Source organism: Lolium perenne, chromosome 4 (genome assembly GCF_019359855.2).
Source record: "Lolium perenne isolate Kyuss_39 chromosome 4, Kyuss_2.0, whole genome shotgun sequence".
In the NCBI taxonomy this organism is placed as follows: domain Eukaryota; kingdom Viridiplantae; phylum Streptophyta; class Magnoliopsida; order Poales; family Poaceae; genus Lolium; species Lolium perenne.
Window position 1 is genome coordinate 16,652,518 of NC_067247.2, and position 16,491 is coordinate 16,669,008.

Here is a 16,491-nt window from a genome sequence, read left to right on the forward strand (position 1 = left end):
CCTTCCCAGCCGCCGCCGCATCCAGCCGCGCGCCGCTGCCTTCCCAGCCGCCGCCGAATCCAGCCGCGCGCCGCTGCCAGCTCCCAGCCGCCGCCGCATCCAGCCACGCGCCGTTGCCAGCTCCCAGCCGTCGCCGCATCCAGCCGCGCGCCGCTGCCAGCTCTCAGCCACCGCATCCAGCCACGTGCCGCCGCCACCGCTGCCTTCCCCGCCGCCGCCGCATCTAGCCGCGCGCCACCGCGCGCCGCTGCCAGCGCCGCTACGACGAGTCGATGACAGGCGGTGCTTCAAATCACCGTCGCCAGAGCTGCAAGCGGCGTAGCTGGGAGCTGCAAATGGCTGCCGCCGGAGCTGCAAAGGGTCACCGGCGGAGCTGCAATCCCCACCGCCGGTGCTGCAAAGGGCCGGCGGCGGAGCTGCAAAGGCCGGGCGTGGCTGCTGCAAAGGGCCGGCGGCGGAGCTGCAAAGGCCCACCGGCGGAGCTGCAAATCCTCACCGCCGGTGCTGCAAAGGGCCGCCGGCAGAGCTGCAAAGGCCAAGCGCGGCTGCTGCAAGCGAGCGCCACCGGTGCTGCCAGTGGGGGCAGCGGTGGTGCAGGTGCGAGCGGTGGTGCGACCACCGGGGCGGCGGCGTTGCCGGTGTTGCTTCCATCGGTGGGAGGCAGTGCTACGAGGAGGAAGCACATATGCTGCAAGGAGAGTCGGCGGTGCGTCCCACCGGAGTTCACGCGTCGCCGGCGAGATCCCCCACCGTACTTGTTTCTAGTTGTGCCGAGAGAATGGTGCGGCCAAGCGCTGCCTCTGCGTGATTTTTTTTTTTTGTTTTTTCACTTTTTTTTTTCCGTGGAGAATAGAAGAGGTGAACGTGGGGTGGTGGTCCTGGAGGGACACGTGTCGGACGGTGGAGTCGGAGGTTCGGGAGGAAATAATCCTCCGGAGGATCCTCAGCAGTGTCCTAAATAAAAGGTGGAGTGGTGTGTTCTTAAAAAAAAAAATCTACGGGCTGTTTTCTACGGGATCACATCTAGTCTATATGTTCCTCGCGGATCAATCCTGCTGGCGTTGTCGAGTAGAAATAGGATCGGTCTGGCCGCTCGGCTCGCTATATCTCTTTATATTTACAAAAAGAAGTTGAAGAAAAAACCAAACAATTGATCGATCGGCCGCTCGAGCTCGAGCCATAGCCATGGAGGAGGATCCTTCTCATCCGTTCATGGTGCTGGGCAACATGGTGCAAGATTTGGACTACATCAACCCCAGCGCTTATCGGATCGTGGAGTGCTCCAGCAAGGCGGCCTACGGCTGCGGGCCCAACGGCGACGCCGTTGTACGGGGCCTCACACTCTTCGTGCGCCTCGGCGCTGAAGACGACCCATACAATAGCCCCACGCTGTGCATCTCCGCGACCGACGAGGTCTTCCGCCTTGTCGGGTCGGAGATCGACGGCTGCAGAGTGAAGGTCTACGGGAGATTCCTCCGCCTCTACGGTTACATCTGCACCGTCGACGGCGACGTTATGGTAGTCCGCGTCTCATTCGTCGCTATGTTCGGCCGCGCCGACTACCGGAAGTACTACCTCGTCTACGATTCCGCGGCCGCGTCGCTCTCACTGCTCCCCAGCATGCCTCCCTGTTGCTGGCCCGTCTACACGGAGTTCCCTCTCAAGGTCAAGGTAGGGGAGGAGGAGGGAAGGTACTCCCTGGCTATCATGGCGGACAGGTCAGTCTCCCCTTCGGCCAAGTACACCGACCCCGTTCTCTGCCTGTGGTCGCCGCCGCCGCCATCCCCTGACGACAACAAACGAGACTACACTGACTGTAGCAAACGCGTGTGGGAACACAAGGCCCGTGTGCGTGTCAACGCCACCATTGCCGACGAGCTCTTCCTGGCGCGCGTAGCTTTCTTGCTCAAGGGCAATGCCGTCTGGGGATATCTCGCGCAAGGTATCATGTACTGCGATCGCAATGATCTGGTTGACGACGGCACGGAGCCCGTGGATTTCAAGCACGTAATGTTGCCAAGCGAGTGCAGGGCTACGGACGACTCGGCCGACTTCGATCTTCATCAGAGCGCTGTGTACCGGACCATGGGCTGTGTCGGGGACTGTGTCTGGTTCGTCCTCATCGAGCCATCCTTCACCTGCCCTGGCGACACCACAGTGAGGGTGTGGAGTCTGGACCTTCTGGCGATGGAGGAGGAGAAGAAGTGGAACCTTCACAGGGAGTTCAAGATGCAGAGTGTATGGGAGCTGGAGGTCTTCAAGGCACAGGGGTTGCGAGAGGCCGTACCTAAGTTTCCCTTATTCAGGCAGCAGGCCCTCTACATGTTCCTGCCGGAGCCCTATACAGGCGGGATAGCGTATGCTCTCCTTGTGTGCATTGACTTGAGCAGCAGCTGCGAGGTGGTGTCTCTACTGTCCAACAGACGTCTGGCAATGCCGTTGATGGAGCGTCCTTTTTTTGTGAATGCAGATTTCTTCGATCCACTATATATGGCTATTTTTTGAGGTACAGTCCATGCGTACGGAGCAATTGTTCCTATTTTCTCAGTTCCAAAATAAGTGTTACAAAATTTGCTAGGTTTTACTGGTGAATCTACAAATTGGGGACACTTTTTTTTAAAGAAAAGAACTTCATAACTTAACCAACGTTACAATAGTTTGAAACTTTTGACAAAGTTGCAGACTCACTCTCACAGGGTCCTGGTGAGATAAGATACATAGCCCCAGCAAGGCGGTCCTTGCTTCTGCTTCTTCAACGTCAGTGTAGTCTAGCAGTGGGGTGCAAGCAGCAAAAATAACTCTGTCCATGTTGTCTCTAGCAACGGCGCCAGCTCCGCCGACATTGTTGTTGGTCTGCAGTGAACCATTGCCATGTTGTTGTTTTTTTTACCGTGTGCCTTCTCGTAGATATACTAAGATAGAAAGCTTTGCCGTGTTCCACGGTACTTGACACATGGCAAAGGTGTACCAACACGGCAAAATAAGTTTTTCCCGTAGTGTTTGGATGTATCTAGATACTAAGATAGATCCAGATACATTCAAATTTTAATATAGTTGAGACATCGCCCTTTTACGTCAAAGGGAGTACTTTTTTCTAGCTAGAAAGTTGATTAAATTTAATAAAGTTTGAGTTAAAGACATATCTAAATTGCACCTATTTGTTGACGGACGGAGGGAGTACTTTGAAGGTATGCTGAATTGTTAGTGATCGACAATATATATGGAGACAAGTACTAATCCAGTGACGGAAATAGCGTAATAACTTATAATCCAACATTGTGGAGGGAGACTTGAAGCAGGCTAGATAGATAGCTGGTTGAGAGCTTCTTCGCCGTTGCGATGTCGGTCGAAGAAATCAGGAGCCAAGAGCACGGGCTGCTGGTTGAACATCCACGGCGTGATGCCGAGGCGTCGGGGCTGGACGAGACGCGGCTCGCTGCTGTCACGCACGTCGATGCCATGTGGCAGCCTGTTCCCTGAGGAACGGCCCGCGGCAGTAGCAAGTAGATCACGCCGGCGTCCTGCTCCCTGAGGAACGGCGACCATGGCACCCTCCTCGGCAGCCCCGCCTCCACGAAGCCCTCCAGCGCTCAGATGCTCATCATGCTAGAAATAATGCTTTTCACAAGAAATACTTCTTTTTTTATAGATTACAAAGAAATAATGGTTTTTGTGAAACTTGATGAACATACATATATTATGGAGATATACATGTAGAATTTTTTGTTAAATTTTTTTAACACTTTAAAATATAATTTTTTTTGATAGAGGAGGCATACACACCATGGAGCCAAATTGAATTTCGGCTCTCTCAACCGGAACATAGATGCTAAAAACAATGTTTTTTTTAGATTACGCATAGTACTCCCTCCTCCCGGTTCATAGGGGTTACGCGTATACCTAGGTTGTAAATTTAGTCATGATAATGCAAGATATATAACAAAACATATATCATTATAAAGCTTAGATGCTCTACTTTTTAATGATATAATTTTTATGTTGTACAATTGATATTATGTTAGGCAAATTGACAATCTAGGAATACGCGCAAGTCCTGTGAACTGAGACGGAGGTAGTACAATGTTACACACATGGCCAGATTGACCCAATAAATATGCCCGGATTAGCTGTGGGACACCCGCGGACAGTCCCACTTGCAGATTGACCCAAAAATGTATTCACTTGTGGCACTGTAACACAATATGACACCTGATACATCATAAGTTCCACCGTACCTAATCACGTTATACAGTCTAGAATTTATGTTTTCTATATCTAATCATTTACCAGAAGCCCCTATCAGGATATTAGACAGACAATACGATTGAGAAGTCTTCACACGCATAAGAATATATATATACAGCAGGCATCATAAAAGTGATATAAGTTAATATGCGGAGGCATGATTTTGTCGTTTAAAGTATCCAGATCTAAGGTTTTTTTTCTTAAAGACAAGGCAATGTCTCAAAAACTGACAAATGTAACTTATTTACATAACATGCTACTTATTCAGAAAATGTGTCTCTGTATTTCTAAATTATAACATTATAAATGTATCACAAATACCCCAGAGCTAATATTCAGATAAAAGCAGCGTGTTCTTTATGATGATAGCTATGTATTATAAAAATATATAGTTGAGGTCATAGATTGATTAAAATTAAATTCTAAAAAGGTATAAAACTTTATTATAAATAATAATCATCTGCATGCGGGTAAATCTGCTGTGGCGGCGCCGTCTCGCCCCCGCGCCTCGTCGCCGGCGCTCCCGGGCGAGCTCGTCGAAGAAATCATGCATCCTCCGCCTCCTGCCCGATGACCCCGCGTGCTTCGTCCGCGCCTCCGTCGTCTGCAAGAGCTGGAGCAGCGCGATGTCCCTCCCCAGCTTCCACCGCCGCTCCATCCATCGGACGGCTTCCGTGCTCGGCTTCCTCCATGACTAGTACGGCCCGGTGATCTTGGAGTATGACTATGCCGGACGCTTCGGTGATCTTGGAGTATGACTTGGCAAGGCATCTGCTAACTGTGATCGACACGCCTAGTTGTAGTTGTGGACCCAGGTTTAACCTCATGCTGACCGATGATGGAGGGTTGGGTCTACTCACAGATATGGATCCACATCTCGAATTGTGGTCAAGGAGCACGCGTGATGGCGGTGATGCACGGTGACAGCTGAGTCGGGTCATCCAGCTGGGCAACCTGCACCCGTTTCGACCAGTGGTCAGAATTGGCCATAGTGCAGTGCTCGTTTTGGCCTTTGCTTAGGGAGCAAATATCATTTTCTTCAACACGAATTTTGGCATCTTCATCATGGACCTACAGTCGGAGCGGGTGAGGAATGTTTGCGGTAATCGTGGCTTTTGTAATCTGATTTCAGTTGTCAGGTTCTACACTCCCGTGTCCCATGGCAATCACCAAGATACAATTCCGTTGAACCTTATTAAGGAGGCAGCTAGCGAGGAGTGGAGAGGGGAGCAGGAGAATGGATCAGAGCTGGTTAAAGCGTCCAGTGCTATTGAGGAGTACTTTGTCGATACCGGCTTGAGTCACGCGCTTGAAATCAGGTTAGGCTTGTCCTGCTTTGAACCATGGAGAAATATGGTAGATTACTTCTACTGTGAGCTAGTTACCAAGCGGGGTGTTTCGGTTTCTTGTGTTGAATTGTGCATGACTATGTTTTGTGTTCGATAAATTTAATGAGACCAACTAGTCTTAGGGTTATTCCTTTGAAATACTTGGAGTTGTGCTTTATGTTGAATGGTACTGGCTGTGCTTCTCGTCCAACTCCATGCAAAAACGTCGTACATGGGCTATTCACCCATTATATACATGTCCCCTTTCTATTTTGTTAGCGCACGCAACCAATCTCGAGGGACATTTGTATAGGATTTCTCCTTTAGGTGAGATCGTAGGACTATCATAAAAATCACATTTAGAAATTTTGGAAACTTGGAAACTTTTATAAAAATCTCAAGATTCGTCTCCGCGAGATTGGTATTCATGTCCCCTTTTTATTTTGTTTTCGAGTGGAGACATTTGTATTCGAAATTGAGGGTCTAGCCCATACATGGTTAATCTCAAGTTTAGGATGTTTTGTTTTCGAGTGGAAATTGAGGTACTCAGCTACGTTATGCAAAGGTACTCATAGCTAGCTAGATCTAACGCTAAGAGCATCTCTAGTAGTACCCGTAAAAATGCACTGAAAACATGGAGTTCAACATGCGAAATGAGACGAGGTTTTTCTCCGATCGAGCTACATTCAAACATAATTTATATATAGTAAACCAAAATAAGTACTAATCCTACACCTGTGCGCTAGTTTGACCAAAATTTGGCCCCGGGATAGTTACCGGGGCCTCTACGCGCGGAGAAGGAAGAAGCGGCTGCCGCGGACGACGCCTAGGCGATGACGATGGTGGCGAGCTCGAACAGCGTCTCCTCCGCGGAATTCCCGCAGGTGAGGGAAAGCGCCAGCGCGTCTTCATCATCGTCGTCGTTCTCGGGGCAAGGCGGAAGCGTCGGCATCGGCGGGGCCTCGGCGTCCCCATCGCGTGTATCAATGTGTGTCGACCCGCGCGTAAACCTGCACGGCGACCTGCGCGCTGCCCACTTGCGCACTCCCTCGGAGCGCATCCACCTCGCGCGGTTCGCCTTTGACTGCACAACTAGCGGACAAGGCGGCGAGTCTCTACTGCTGATTCGACCGCCTCCTCTACTGCATCGTCGTGCGCGCGCCATTGCGAACGGAGGGGAGGTTGCGGCGGAGCGGCTAAGGCGAGGAAGCGGCCAGAATTCGTCGCTGGAGGGCGAGGGTTTTAGCGGCGGAGGAGCGGGTGCGGCGGCGGGGAGAAGAGCTTTGGAACCCTACTCCACTCCGCAGCCTGTATAAATACGGGGCGAGCCTCGCGTTTCTCGAGCCCCCGAGAAACTTTTACGGGCTAGGCCACCGAGAAACTTTTACGGGCTAGGCCACCGATTCGGGATCTGTTCTACACGCATTCGGCCCAAACCCGTAAATCTACCCAAAAAAGTTTAGTTCTGGGGCGGTATTTACAGATTCTATTAGAGTTGCTTTATGGCATTCTCCGATGCGAGTATGTTACCACGAAACCATAGGAAAAAAATTGATGTGGTATGGTGATTAATTAAGAAAGAGGGTTGCTGCATGTTAGCCTAGAAACGGCTCTTAGCTCTCCTCCCGATGCTGCCCAATTAATGCAGCGATCCTGTGCGGCAACAATCACCCTTGCTCATGCGGTAGCGGGGGTAGATGAATGAGGCTTGCATGTTTTGGTTGCCACTGATAAGCCACAGTTTTCACTTGCTACAATTGATCCGGAGCGAGTTAGATCCATTTTATGGTACACCTTTATGGTACACATATCACTTAAGATACGGCGCTTTGGATTAGAAATCCAGCACGCACCAAGATCCATTTTTACAGAAAATAGCAATATATATGTGCTATTAAATTACTATATTATTAAACTACTTGTCAAGATAAATCCAATGATATTATTTTGTGTCATAAGTAATGCTACTCTCTGATCCAAATTACTTACCGTGGATTCAATGGACCTAAGACTCATTTTAGGTACTCCCTCCAAACATAAAAAGATGTCTCAGCTTCATACAATTTTGGATGTACGTAGATAAAAGATAGATCCAGATACATTTAAATTTTAACATGAGTGAGACATCTTTTTAAAGGCGGCATGAGATCGAAAGAAAAAGGCAAGTGGCCAAATATCAGGAGCCAAAAATAATCTTAAAAAAATTATTGTACATAGAGGATGACATGCGGGTCCCATTTTTCAGCAGCGGTCTCAATGTTTCCAAAGGGACACAAAATCAAAAGAAAAAAAATAGCCAAAAACTAGGGGTCCAAAATAACTCCAACAAAGAAAACTTTTATTGTACATAGAGGATGACGTGCGGATCCAAGAGCTATCAGCTTAGTCAACGTTTCCAATGCGGAAGGGGATCAAAAGAAAAAAGTAAATAGGCAAAAATCAAATGGTGAAAAAAATCCAAGAAAAGAAATTTTTATTGTACATAGAGGATGACATGCGGGTCCCATGAGCCAGCAGCTTCCTCAACGTTTCAGAGGCGACATGAGATCGAAATAAAAAGGCAAGTGACCAAATACCAGGAGCCAAAAATAATCTAAGAAAAGAAACTTGATTGTACATAGAGGATGAGATGCGGGTCCCATTTTGCAGTAGCGGTCTCAACGTTTCCAAGGCAGCACAGGATCAAAGAAAAATAAAGTAGGCAGAAATGAGGGGTCAAAAATAACTCCAAGAACGGAAACTTTTATTGTACATAGAGGATGACATGCGGGTCCCATGAGCCAGTAGCTTCCTCAACGTTTCAGAGGCGGTATTAGATCGAAAGAAAAAAGCAAGTGACCAAATATCAAGAGCCAAAAATAATCCAAGAAAAGAAACTTGATTGTACATAGAGGATGACATGCGGGTCCCATTTTGCAGCAGCGGTCTCAATATTTCTGAGATGGCACAGGATCGAAAAAAAGGCAAGTGATGAAATATCAGTTGCCAAAAATAACTCCAAGAAAAGAAACTTGATTGTACATAGAGTATGACATGCGGGTCCCATTTTACAGCAGCGGTCTCAACGTATGCAAGGCGGCATGGGACCAAAAGAAAAAGGAAGTAGCCAGAAATCAAGGGGTCAAAAATATCCAAGAAAAGAAAGAATTTTCGTTCAGAGAGGATGACATGTGGGACCCATGAAGCAGCAGCATCCTCAACGTTTCCAAGGCGGCGGGGGGTCGAAAGAAAAGGAAATAGCAAAAAATCTGAGGGTCAAAAAAATCCAAGAAAATAAATTTTTATTGTATATAGAGGATGACATGTGGGTCATGAGCCAGCAGGTTCCTCAATGTTTCAGAGGCGGCACGGGATAGAAAGAAAAAGGAAGTGACCAAATATCACGTGGCAAAAATAATTCAAGAAAAGAAACTTGATTGTACATAGAGGATGACATGCGGGTCCCATTTTGCAGCAGCGGTCTCAATGATTCAGAGGCTGCACGAGATCGAAAGAAAAAGGCAAGTACCCAAATATCAGGTGCCAAATATAAGTCCAAGAAAAAAACTTGATTGTACATAGATGATGACATGTGTCATGCGTGTCCCATTTTGCAACAGCGGTCTCAACGTCTCAGATGTGGCACGAGATTGAAAGAAAAAGGCAAGTGACCAAATATCAAGTGCCAAAAATAACTCCAAGAAAAGAAATTGATTATACATAGAGGATGACATGCGGGTCCCATTTTGCAGAACCGGTCTCAACCTTTCCAAGGTGGCATAGGATCAAAAGAAAAAGGAAGTAGCCCGAAATCAGGGGGTCAAAAAAATCCAAGAAAAGAAATAATTTTCGTTCACAGAGGATGACATGCGGGACCAATGATCCTGCATCATAAACGGCTCGATCGGAGAACGCTGAATGAGATGGCGCGATCAAGAAAAAAATGCTAGAGAGGCTGCCATCTGGGCCCTACATCCCTGGGCGGTGCGGATTTGCGTTGACTCGGCCGGCGCACCCGAGAATTCATCATGCATCACGTCCCGGGCCACCACACGCGAAGTTTTCCACGTTTACGTCGGGCTAGATGGCCTCAAAAATGAGAGAATTTTTTTTTGGCATGCACCACGGAGACAACAAAAATCGTCGGGCATGGTGCATCAGCCATGGCTTCTTGTAGTGACTAAAGGCCCCACGGTGGGCGCCAAATGTCGTGGTTTCGTAACGGCATATGTCATGGGGTGGCTTAAGTCGAGTGTTTGAGGCCTTGTGGCCTACGACGGATTCTGGGGGCGGGTATGAGCACGAGCGACACGGCGACGTACGCAGGTTCGGGGCCCTCGCGACGAGGTAACACCCCTATTCCTGCCTGATGATGTATAAGTTGTATGGACAGTACAAGGCTGCTCCTAGAGCTGTGTCCGGCTTGGGAGCGACCTAGAGGTTGAAGAAGACCTCAGCTCCCAAGCGGTTTCTCTAAGTGTGAGAGGTGAGAAGGATCGATCCCCCATAGGGGGTGCTACTGGGGCTTATATAATGCCCGTTACAATTACAGGGGAGCCCCTACTGCCTACGGCGCTAGCTCCGCCTTCTCCGGTTTGGCGCATGGTCCCAAGGCGTTGGGCGCCCCGACGGCCGTCCCTGTCACGTCCTTCTATCGCTGCCGGCAGGGACAAGATAGGGTGACGGACAGCTCGTCGGTCATCATCTAGCTTCGCTCGTAGCCTGCAGCCCCTAGAGTAGCATCGCCGTAGCCTGCACCGCCCTGGAGAGCTAGACCGTGATGGCATGTCGTCACGTTGATCCTTGTTGCTCTGCAGAACTCCGGGATCAGCGGGATGGGACGTCCTTGTGGACTTTTACACCCGGACGGGCGTCCAGGAGCCTTCTCCTGTAAGGATCACCAACTTCTAGAGCCAGCTAGGGGAATGGCGAACCCGGACAATGATGGGCCAGCCGGCCTGGCGATGCTGAATCCGACGGGACCTATCCGAAGCTGGATAGTTGATGCCGAAGACAGCCAGACCATGGCACAACCGGCCATTGCCAAGCCGGCCAAATCATGGTTCCGACCGGCCCCAAGGCGGCCAGCCACGGCCCAAGCCGGCTGCTCCTCAGCCGACTTCACCGCGGGCTAACCGGCCTTGAGCCAGTTGTTCCTTGTCCTTTGGCAAACCCGGGGTCATACCCCCAACAATTTCAAAGGTGAGGCAAATCACCGAAACAAGCCTATCCGACGTACTAGTGATGATGTATTTGGTATGGTAAAGGATCTAGACGTAATCTTTGGAAAGGGTCCTGGTGGACAATCTGTTCCGAATGGCGATGCCGAACACGTGCCCATGTAGAAGAAGAATCTATATTTTGGGAGCTACCCTACTGGGAAGTACTAGAAGTTCGCTCTTCAATCGAAGTGATGCACGTGATGAAGAATCTTTGCGTGACCCTGCTAGGCTTCATCGGTATGTATGGGAAGACAAAAGATACACCAGAAGCACGACAGGACCAACAACGTATGAAAGCACGAGACGACATGCATCCAGAGAACAATACGGATGGAACTTCATTACTCCAGCTACGCTCTCACCAAAGTAGAGAAGGAAATCATTTTTGAATGCCTGAGCACTATTAAGCTTCCGTCTGGCTTCTCATAGAATATAAAGGGAATAATAAATATGGCAGAGAAAAATTCCAAAACCTAAAGTCTCATGACTGCCACGTGATTATGACGCAATTGCTTCTAGTTGCATTGAGGGGGCTTCTACCGGATAACGTTCGAGCACCCATTGTGAAGTTATGTGCATTCCTCAAGGAATTTTCTCAGAAGGTAATCGATCGAGAAAGTCTACCAAGGTTACAGAATGATGTGGTCCAATGTCTTGTCAATATCGAGCTGGTATTCCCACCATCCTTTTTCAATACTATGACGCACCTCCTGATTCACCTAGTCGAAGATACAGTATGTCTTTTCCATCTAGGGTTCCACATTATGGAGAAGTTGATCTAGAACGTTAGATGCTAAAAGCAATGGTATTTCGCAGATAACCGCACAGTACAATGTTAGAGCATCTCCAGCCGTTGGGGCTCCCAGTGCCGAAATCTGGCGCTATTTAGCGCTGGATTGGACGAAAGTTTGGCCCGGGAGAGCCGAAGTTCCAGCCGTCTCCCCAGTAGGCACCCTGGGTTTGGCGTTTTTTTAGTGAAAAACGTCCCTGGATGCCAAATTTCCTGCATAATTCGGCGAATTTGACCAGTTTTGCCAACATTTGGCTTATTTTTACAAATAAATGTTACAGTTCAACAAAACAAAACAAGTTTTCAGACAAATCAAATGGAAACTAGTTGGTGTTGCCTCGAAGCGTCCATATGTGCTCCACCAGATCATCCTGCAGCTGTTGATGCATTGTGGAGTCTCGAATCTCCTGACGTATAGCGATGAACGCAGCCCACGATGTCAGCACCTGGTGGTTAGGCTGTGCAAGAGGACCCTCTCTGTCATATGGTGCAGCTTGTTCGCTCAGAGGAACCGGATGCTTCCGCTCATCCTCGATAATCATGTTGTGTAAGCACACAAAACATTTCATCACCTCCCACATCTGATCTTTGGACCTAGTTAAAGCGGAGAACCGGACTACATCAAATCTCTGCTGGAGGACACTAAATGCACACTCGACGTCCTTTCGGCAACCTTCTTGTAACTTGACAAACTCCACCTCCTTCGGGACAACGGCGCCTGAGATAGTCTTCACAAATGTTGCTCACTTTGGATAGATACCGTCTGCAAGATAGTATCCCTTGTTGTATTGTCGGCCATTAATCACAAAGTTAACCGGGGGAGCATGACCCTCAACAAGCTTGGAGAAGATCGGCGAGCACTGCAAGACGTTGATGTCGTTGTTGCATCCCGGCGTACCAAAGAAGGAGTGCCGAATCCAGAGATCATGGGTAGCCACTGCCTCAAGTATCACAGTGCAGCCTTTTTTGTGACCCTTGTGCATTCCCTGCCAGGCAAACGGACAGTTCTTCCATTTTCAATGCATGCAGTAGCCCTTCATTCGCTGCATCATCGGCTTGCACTTCCGGCGACCTGGTGCCGACCCACCACAGCGACCAATGGACGACTCGGCGTACAAGCCAGACAGGCAAGCTAGGATCAGCAGGTGCTCCTCGTATTGGGCGGCGGCTGCCGTTTCTTCTTCAAGAAGCTCGACGAACATCTTCTCCTCCTCCTCGTCGGAGTCCATGTCCGGCCAGGCAATTGGACGAACACCTGCCGGGTGTGTCGACGAGGAGCGACGCGAGGGAGATGCCCGGCGGCGGAAAATAGGCAGAGGGCACGACGGGCGGCGGAATATAGGCTGCTGGGTGGAGTAACGGCGTAGTTGAGGCTACCGGCCGGCGGATTAGCGAGGGGTGGTGCCGGCGGCGACAGAGCAACGGGAGGGGAGGAGGGATTTGCGTCGACAAAGTGGTGGGTATCGTCTGTTCTCTCGCCGACAGAGCGGGCCCGTCCCCGCTTTTCTCTCGTCCGGAGTCCCCGAGCGCACCCCGGGGGGGCGGGGATGGTCTGGGCTCTCTAGACGGATGAAAGGCCTAATCCGGACGAAAACGAGGAGTCGGGGACGCGATTAGACCGTTTTCGTCTATCCGGATGAGAAAAAAAGGCGTCCTAGGGACCTCGTCGGGGAGACGGCTGGAGATGCTCTTATAGACATGTCCAGATTGACCGCACAGCACAAGCCCACTTCATTTATTTGGGTATATGAGGCAGGATGCAGGAATCCCGCGGGCATCCCATTGCAGGCTGACCCCTATCCTTATCTATCCACGGGACGCGACGGGGCACACGGCCAATTTCCCCCTCCACTCTCCGGCACTGCTCCTCTCTCGCTCGCCGTGCCAAATGCCGCCGCCCATGGCGCTCTCCATCTCCTCCACCACCACCACCACCCTCCCGCCCTTCCCCGCGCGCCACCTCCTCCCCACCGCCGCCCCCGCGCCCCGCGTCATCCGCGGCCGCGTCTTCTCCACGGGCTACGCCGCGAGCTTCTACGGCGGCGCGGCGGGGATGCGCACCCGCAGCCGCGACAACGAGGAGGTCGGGGACGAGGACGGGTCCTCCTCCGGCTTCGGCGGCGGGCTCGGGATGTCGGCGTCCGAGGCGGCGCTGGCGCTGGAGGAGCGCGAGATGCCGCCCTGCCCGCCCGGCCTGCGCCAGTACGAGTCCATGATCGTCCTCCGCCCCGACATGTCCGAGGAGGAGCGCCTCGCCCTCATCCAGCGCTACGAGGAGGTAAATCCTGTATCCTGCCATTCCGGCCACGAACATTCCGCGGTTCGATTGCCTCTGCCGCTGCAGTTCAGTTGACACATGAATTCCTGCGAAAATACAGTTGTAGTAGGTAGTAGTAACCAATGTGAAAATACAAGGGCGTTAGCCAGTGTGACAGCGTTCGCTTGAGTTTGTTAAATCGTTTAGACAGTACAATTCGATCATGGGCACCAATCTCGCTGCAATTTACACATCAGCCAGTGTGATAGTGTTCGTTTGATTCGGCAGTCACTGTTTGGCATTTGTTGATCTGAATGCTTTGGCTAAAGTATGTCTGCGTGAAAAGTTTATCTGTCTCTGTCAGGTTAAGATGAACTGGTTAGGATATGAGTGCATGGTCGATATCTACACCGCTTAACCGAAACAATGCCCTCTTCTTGCTTATCAATGTTCCCACTTATCCACGAGTTAGATATTCTATTCTATCAATTGGTAAAGAAAAGACTAGAGAATAATATCTTACCACTGACGCACATTACACAAGGTAGGCACTAGTGCAAACAGTCTTCAAAGCCTAATGACTTCCGATGCTCACATTATCCCCATAAATGCCGCACCTGGTTCGTCAAACCTGAACCAAGTTCAGTGGAATTTGGATGTAGCTCATCTCAAACCTGTGCAATTAAATTTGCATCCAAATCCAATGCACTGTTGTCCGCCGTTCTGCTTACCGGTGCTGTTCCTCTGTGTTCTGCAGCTGCTTGTTGCCGGGGGCGCCATGTACGTGGAGGTCTTCAACCGGGGGGTCATCCCGCTAGCCTACAGCATCAGGAAGAGGAACAGCAGGACCGGGCTGCCGTTCACCTTCTACGACGGCATATACCTCCTATGGACGTACTTCACCAAGCCCGAGTCCGTTGACGCGCTCCAGCTGAAGGTCAACGCTGATGATGACGTCATCCGCTCGACCAGCTTCAAAGTCCGCAAGAGGAGAGTTTACTAGAACCAGGTGTAAAATTCGTTTCCTCTGGGCTGGACTGAAAGCACTGAAGGCTTCAGGTTTTGGTTTGTGTTTATATCATACGAGAATGCTACTGCTGCCTTTGGTGTAGATTTATGGCTTCTCTTTGCTGTTGTTGAGAGGAATCCTACCCTTTGATGTGTTTATATTCTACGGAGTAGAAATTTTCATTCGTACCTGGCATCATACTGCTGCTCATCAATCAAACACTACAGAACTGAATTTAAGATAGTCAAGCAGGAAGAATAGAACTATTATGGCATCTCCTCTAAACTGCACCTAGCCGATCCTTTAAAATCGGTTAGAGAAGTAAAAAAAAAATTCAGGTTACTCCTCTAAACCAGCTTCAAAGTCCGCAAGAGGAGGGTGTACTAGAATCAAGTTTGTTGAATTTGATGATTGCTCTTTGCGGACGACTGTTTGGTTTTCTCTCAACCTTCTGCCGCTGGAGCTGGGTGACTGCAGGTCTGCTGGGTATTCTCGAGCAGTACAAGCCCGAGTCTGCGGTGTTCTTCAGCGCCAACTGCAGTGTGCCCTGATGAAGCGAGAGGTGCAAGGGTACAGCTGTATTACTGTCTCAATATCTTGGACTCCTAGTTCCTACAGCTCTTGGTAGGTCCACTGAAGAGGCCTTTGACCGCATTCCCTCCAAGATCAAGTGTATAGTTGATGAGTGGCATGCTAGGGTACCCAATGCTGCTGCCAGGGAAGCATTTACCAAAGTTGTTACTCAGGCAATTCCGACCTACTCCATGAGTTCCCTTCATGTCTCAGCGACGACCTGCAAAAAATCGGTAGCAGCCTGGCTAGCTTTTTTCGAACAACATAGTTTTACAACGGGTTAGAAACCCACCAACATCAACATCAAACTGCTAGGATAACACTAAGATCGTTCAAGGACCCATAGCAGCTACAAGACTGAAACGCTAGACTCACACACACAGGAACCGAACGAAGTCAGCTATCGTCTCTCATCCTTGTCCGGAGCCTGCGCACCTCCACCATCGCCTCGTCCAGGAGCCTCCTATCTTTCGGTCTGACCAGAACCCTCCATCTCTGCATGTAAAGAGATATGTGTAACATTGCATCAGCTGGGTTATTGATCATTTTCCCTTCGATAGCAAGTTTATTTCTGATATTCCAAAGCGCACAGCTTTGTGCCGCAAAGGTAAACCACACTAGCCTACACATTGCTCCCGATACAATATGTCTGGCTAGCTACCGGGGTCTAAGAAGAGAAAGACTTATCGGAAGAGGTGACCTGATGTTGATGCCCCTGAGTCTTTAGTCACTGTTTGATGCTTGTTCATCTGACGGTTTTGAGGTGAAGTGTGGTGCATGAAAAGGTTTATCTATCTTTTACAGCATGAAAAGGTTTATCTATCTAGGATCAAGATGAACTGGGTAGGTTGAGTGCATGATCAATATGTCTCTCACCATTGATGGTAATGACGTGGTAGCAGCCCTCACGGATCTCTCACCATTGATGGTAATGACAGTTACAGTCTTCAAAGCTTAATGACTGGCAATGGCAACATTACCCACCCAAATCCCACGCCTGATTCAACGAACATGAACCAATTCAGGCCATAGGTTTCAAGCTCTGTGGTGTTCGGAATCAGCGTATTGCAAACATGTGTGATTTCATC

The 16,491-nt window shown here is 49.8% G+C and overlaps 1 protein-coding gene across 1 annotated transcript; it reads left to right on the forward strand.

Moving 5' to 3' along the window:
* Positions 1 to 13,337: 13,337 nt before the first annotated feature.
* Positions 13,338 to 15,014, forward strand: LOC127291848 (small ribosomal subunit protein bS6c). Its single transcript, XM_051321169.2, has 2 exons — positions 13,338 to 13,842; positions 14,579 to 15,014. Exons 1-2 carry the CDS (start codon positions 13,453 to 13,455, stop codon positions 14,822 to 14,824), a joined length of 636 nt encoding a protein of 211 aa, XP_051177129.1. The 5' UTR covers positions 13,338 to 13,452; the 3' UTR covers positions 14,825 to 15,014.
* The last annotated feature ends 1,477 nt before the right edge of the window (positions 15,015 to 16,491 follow it).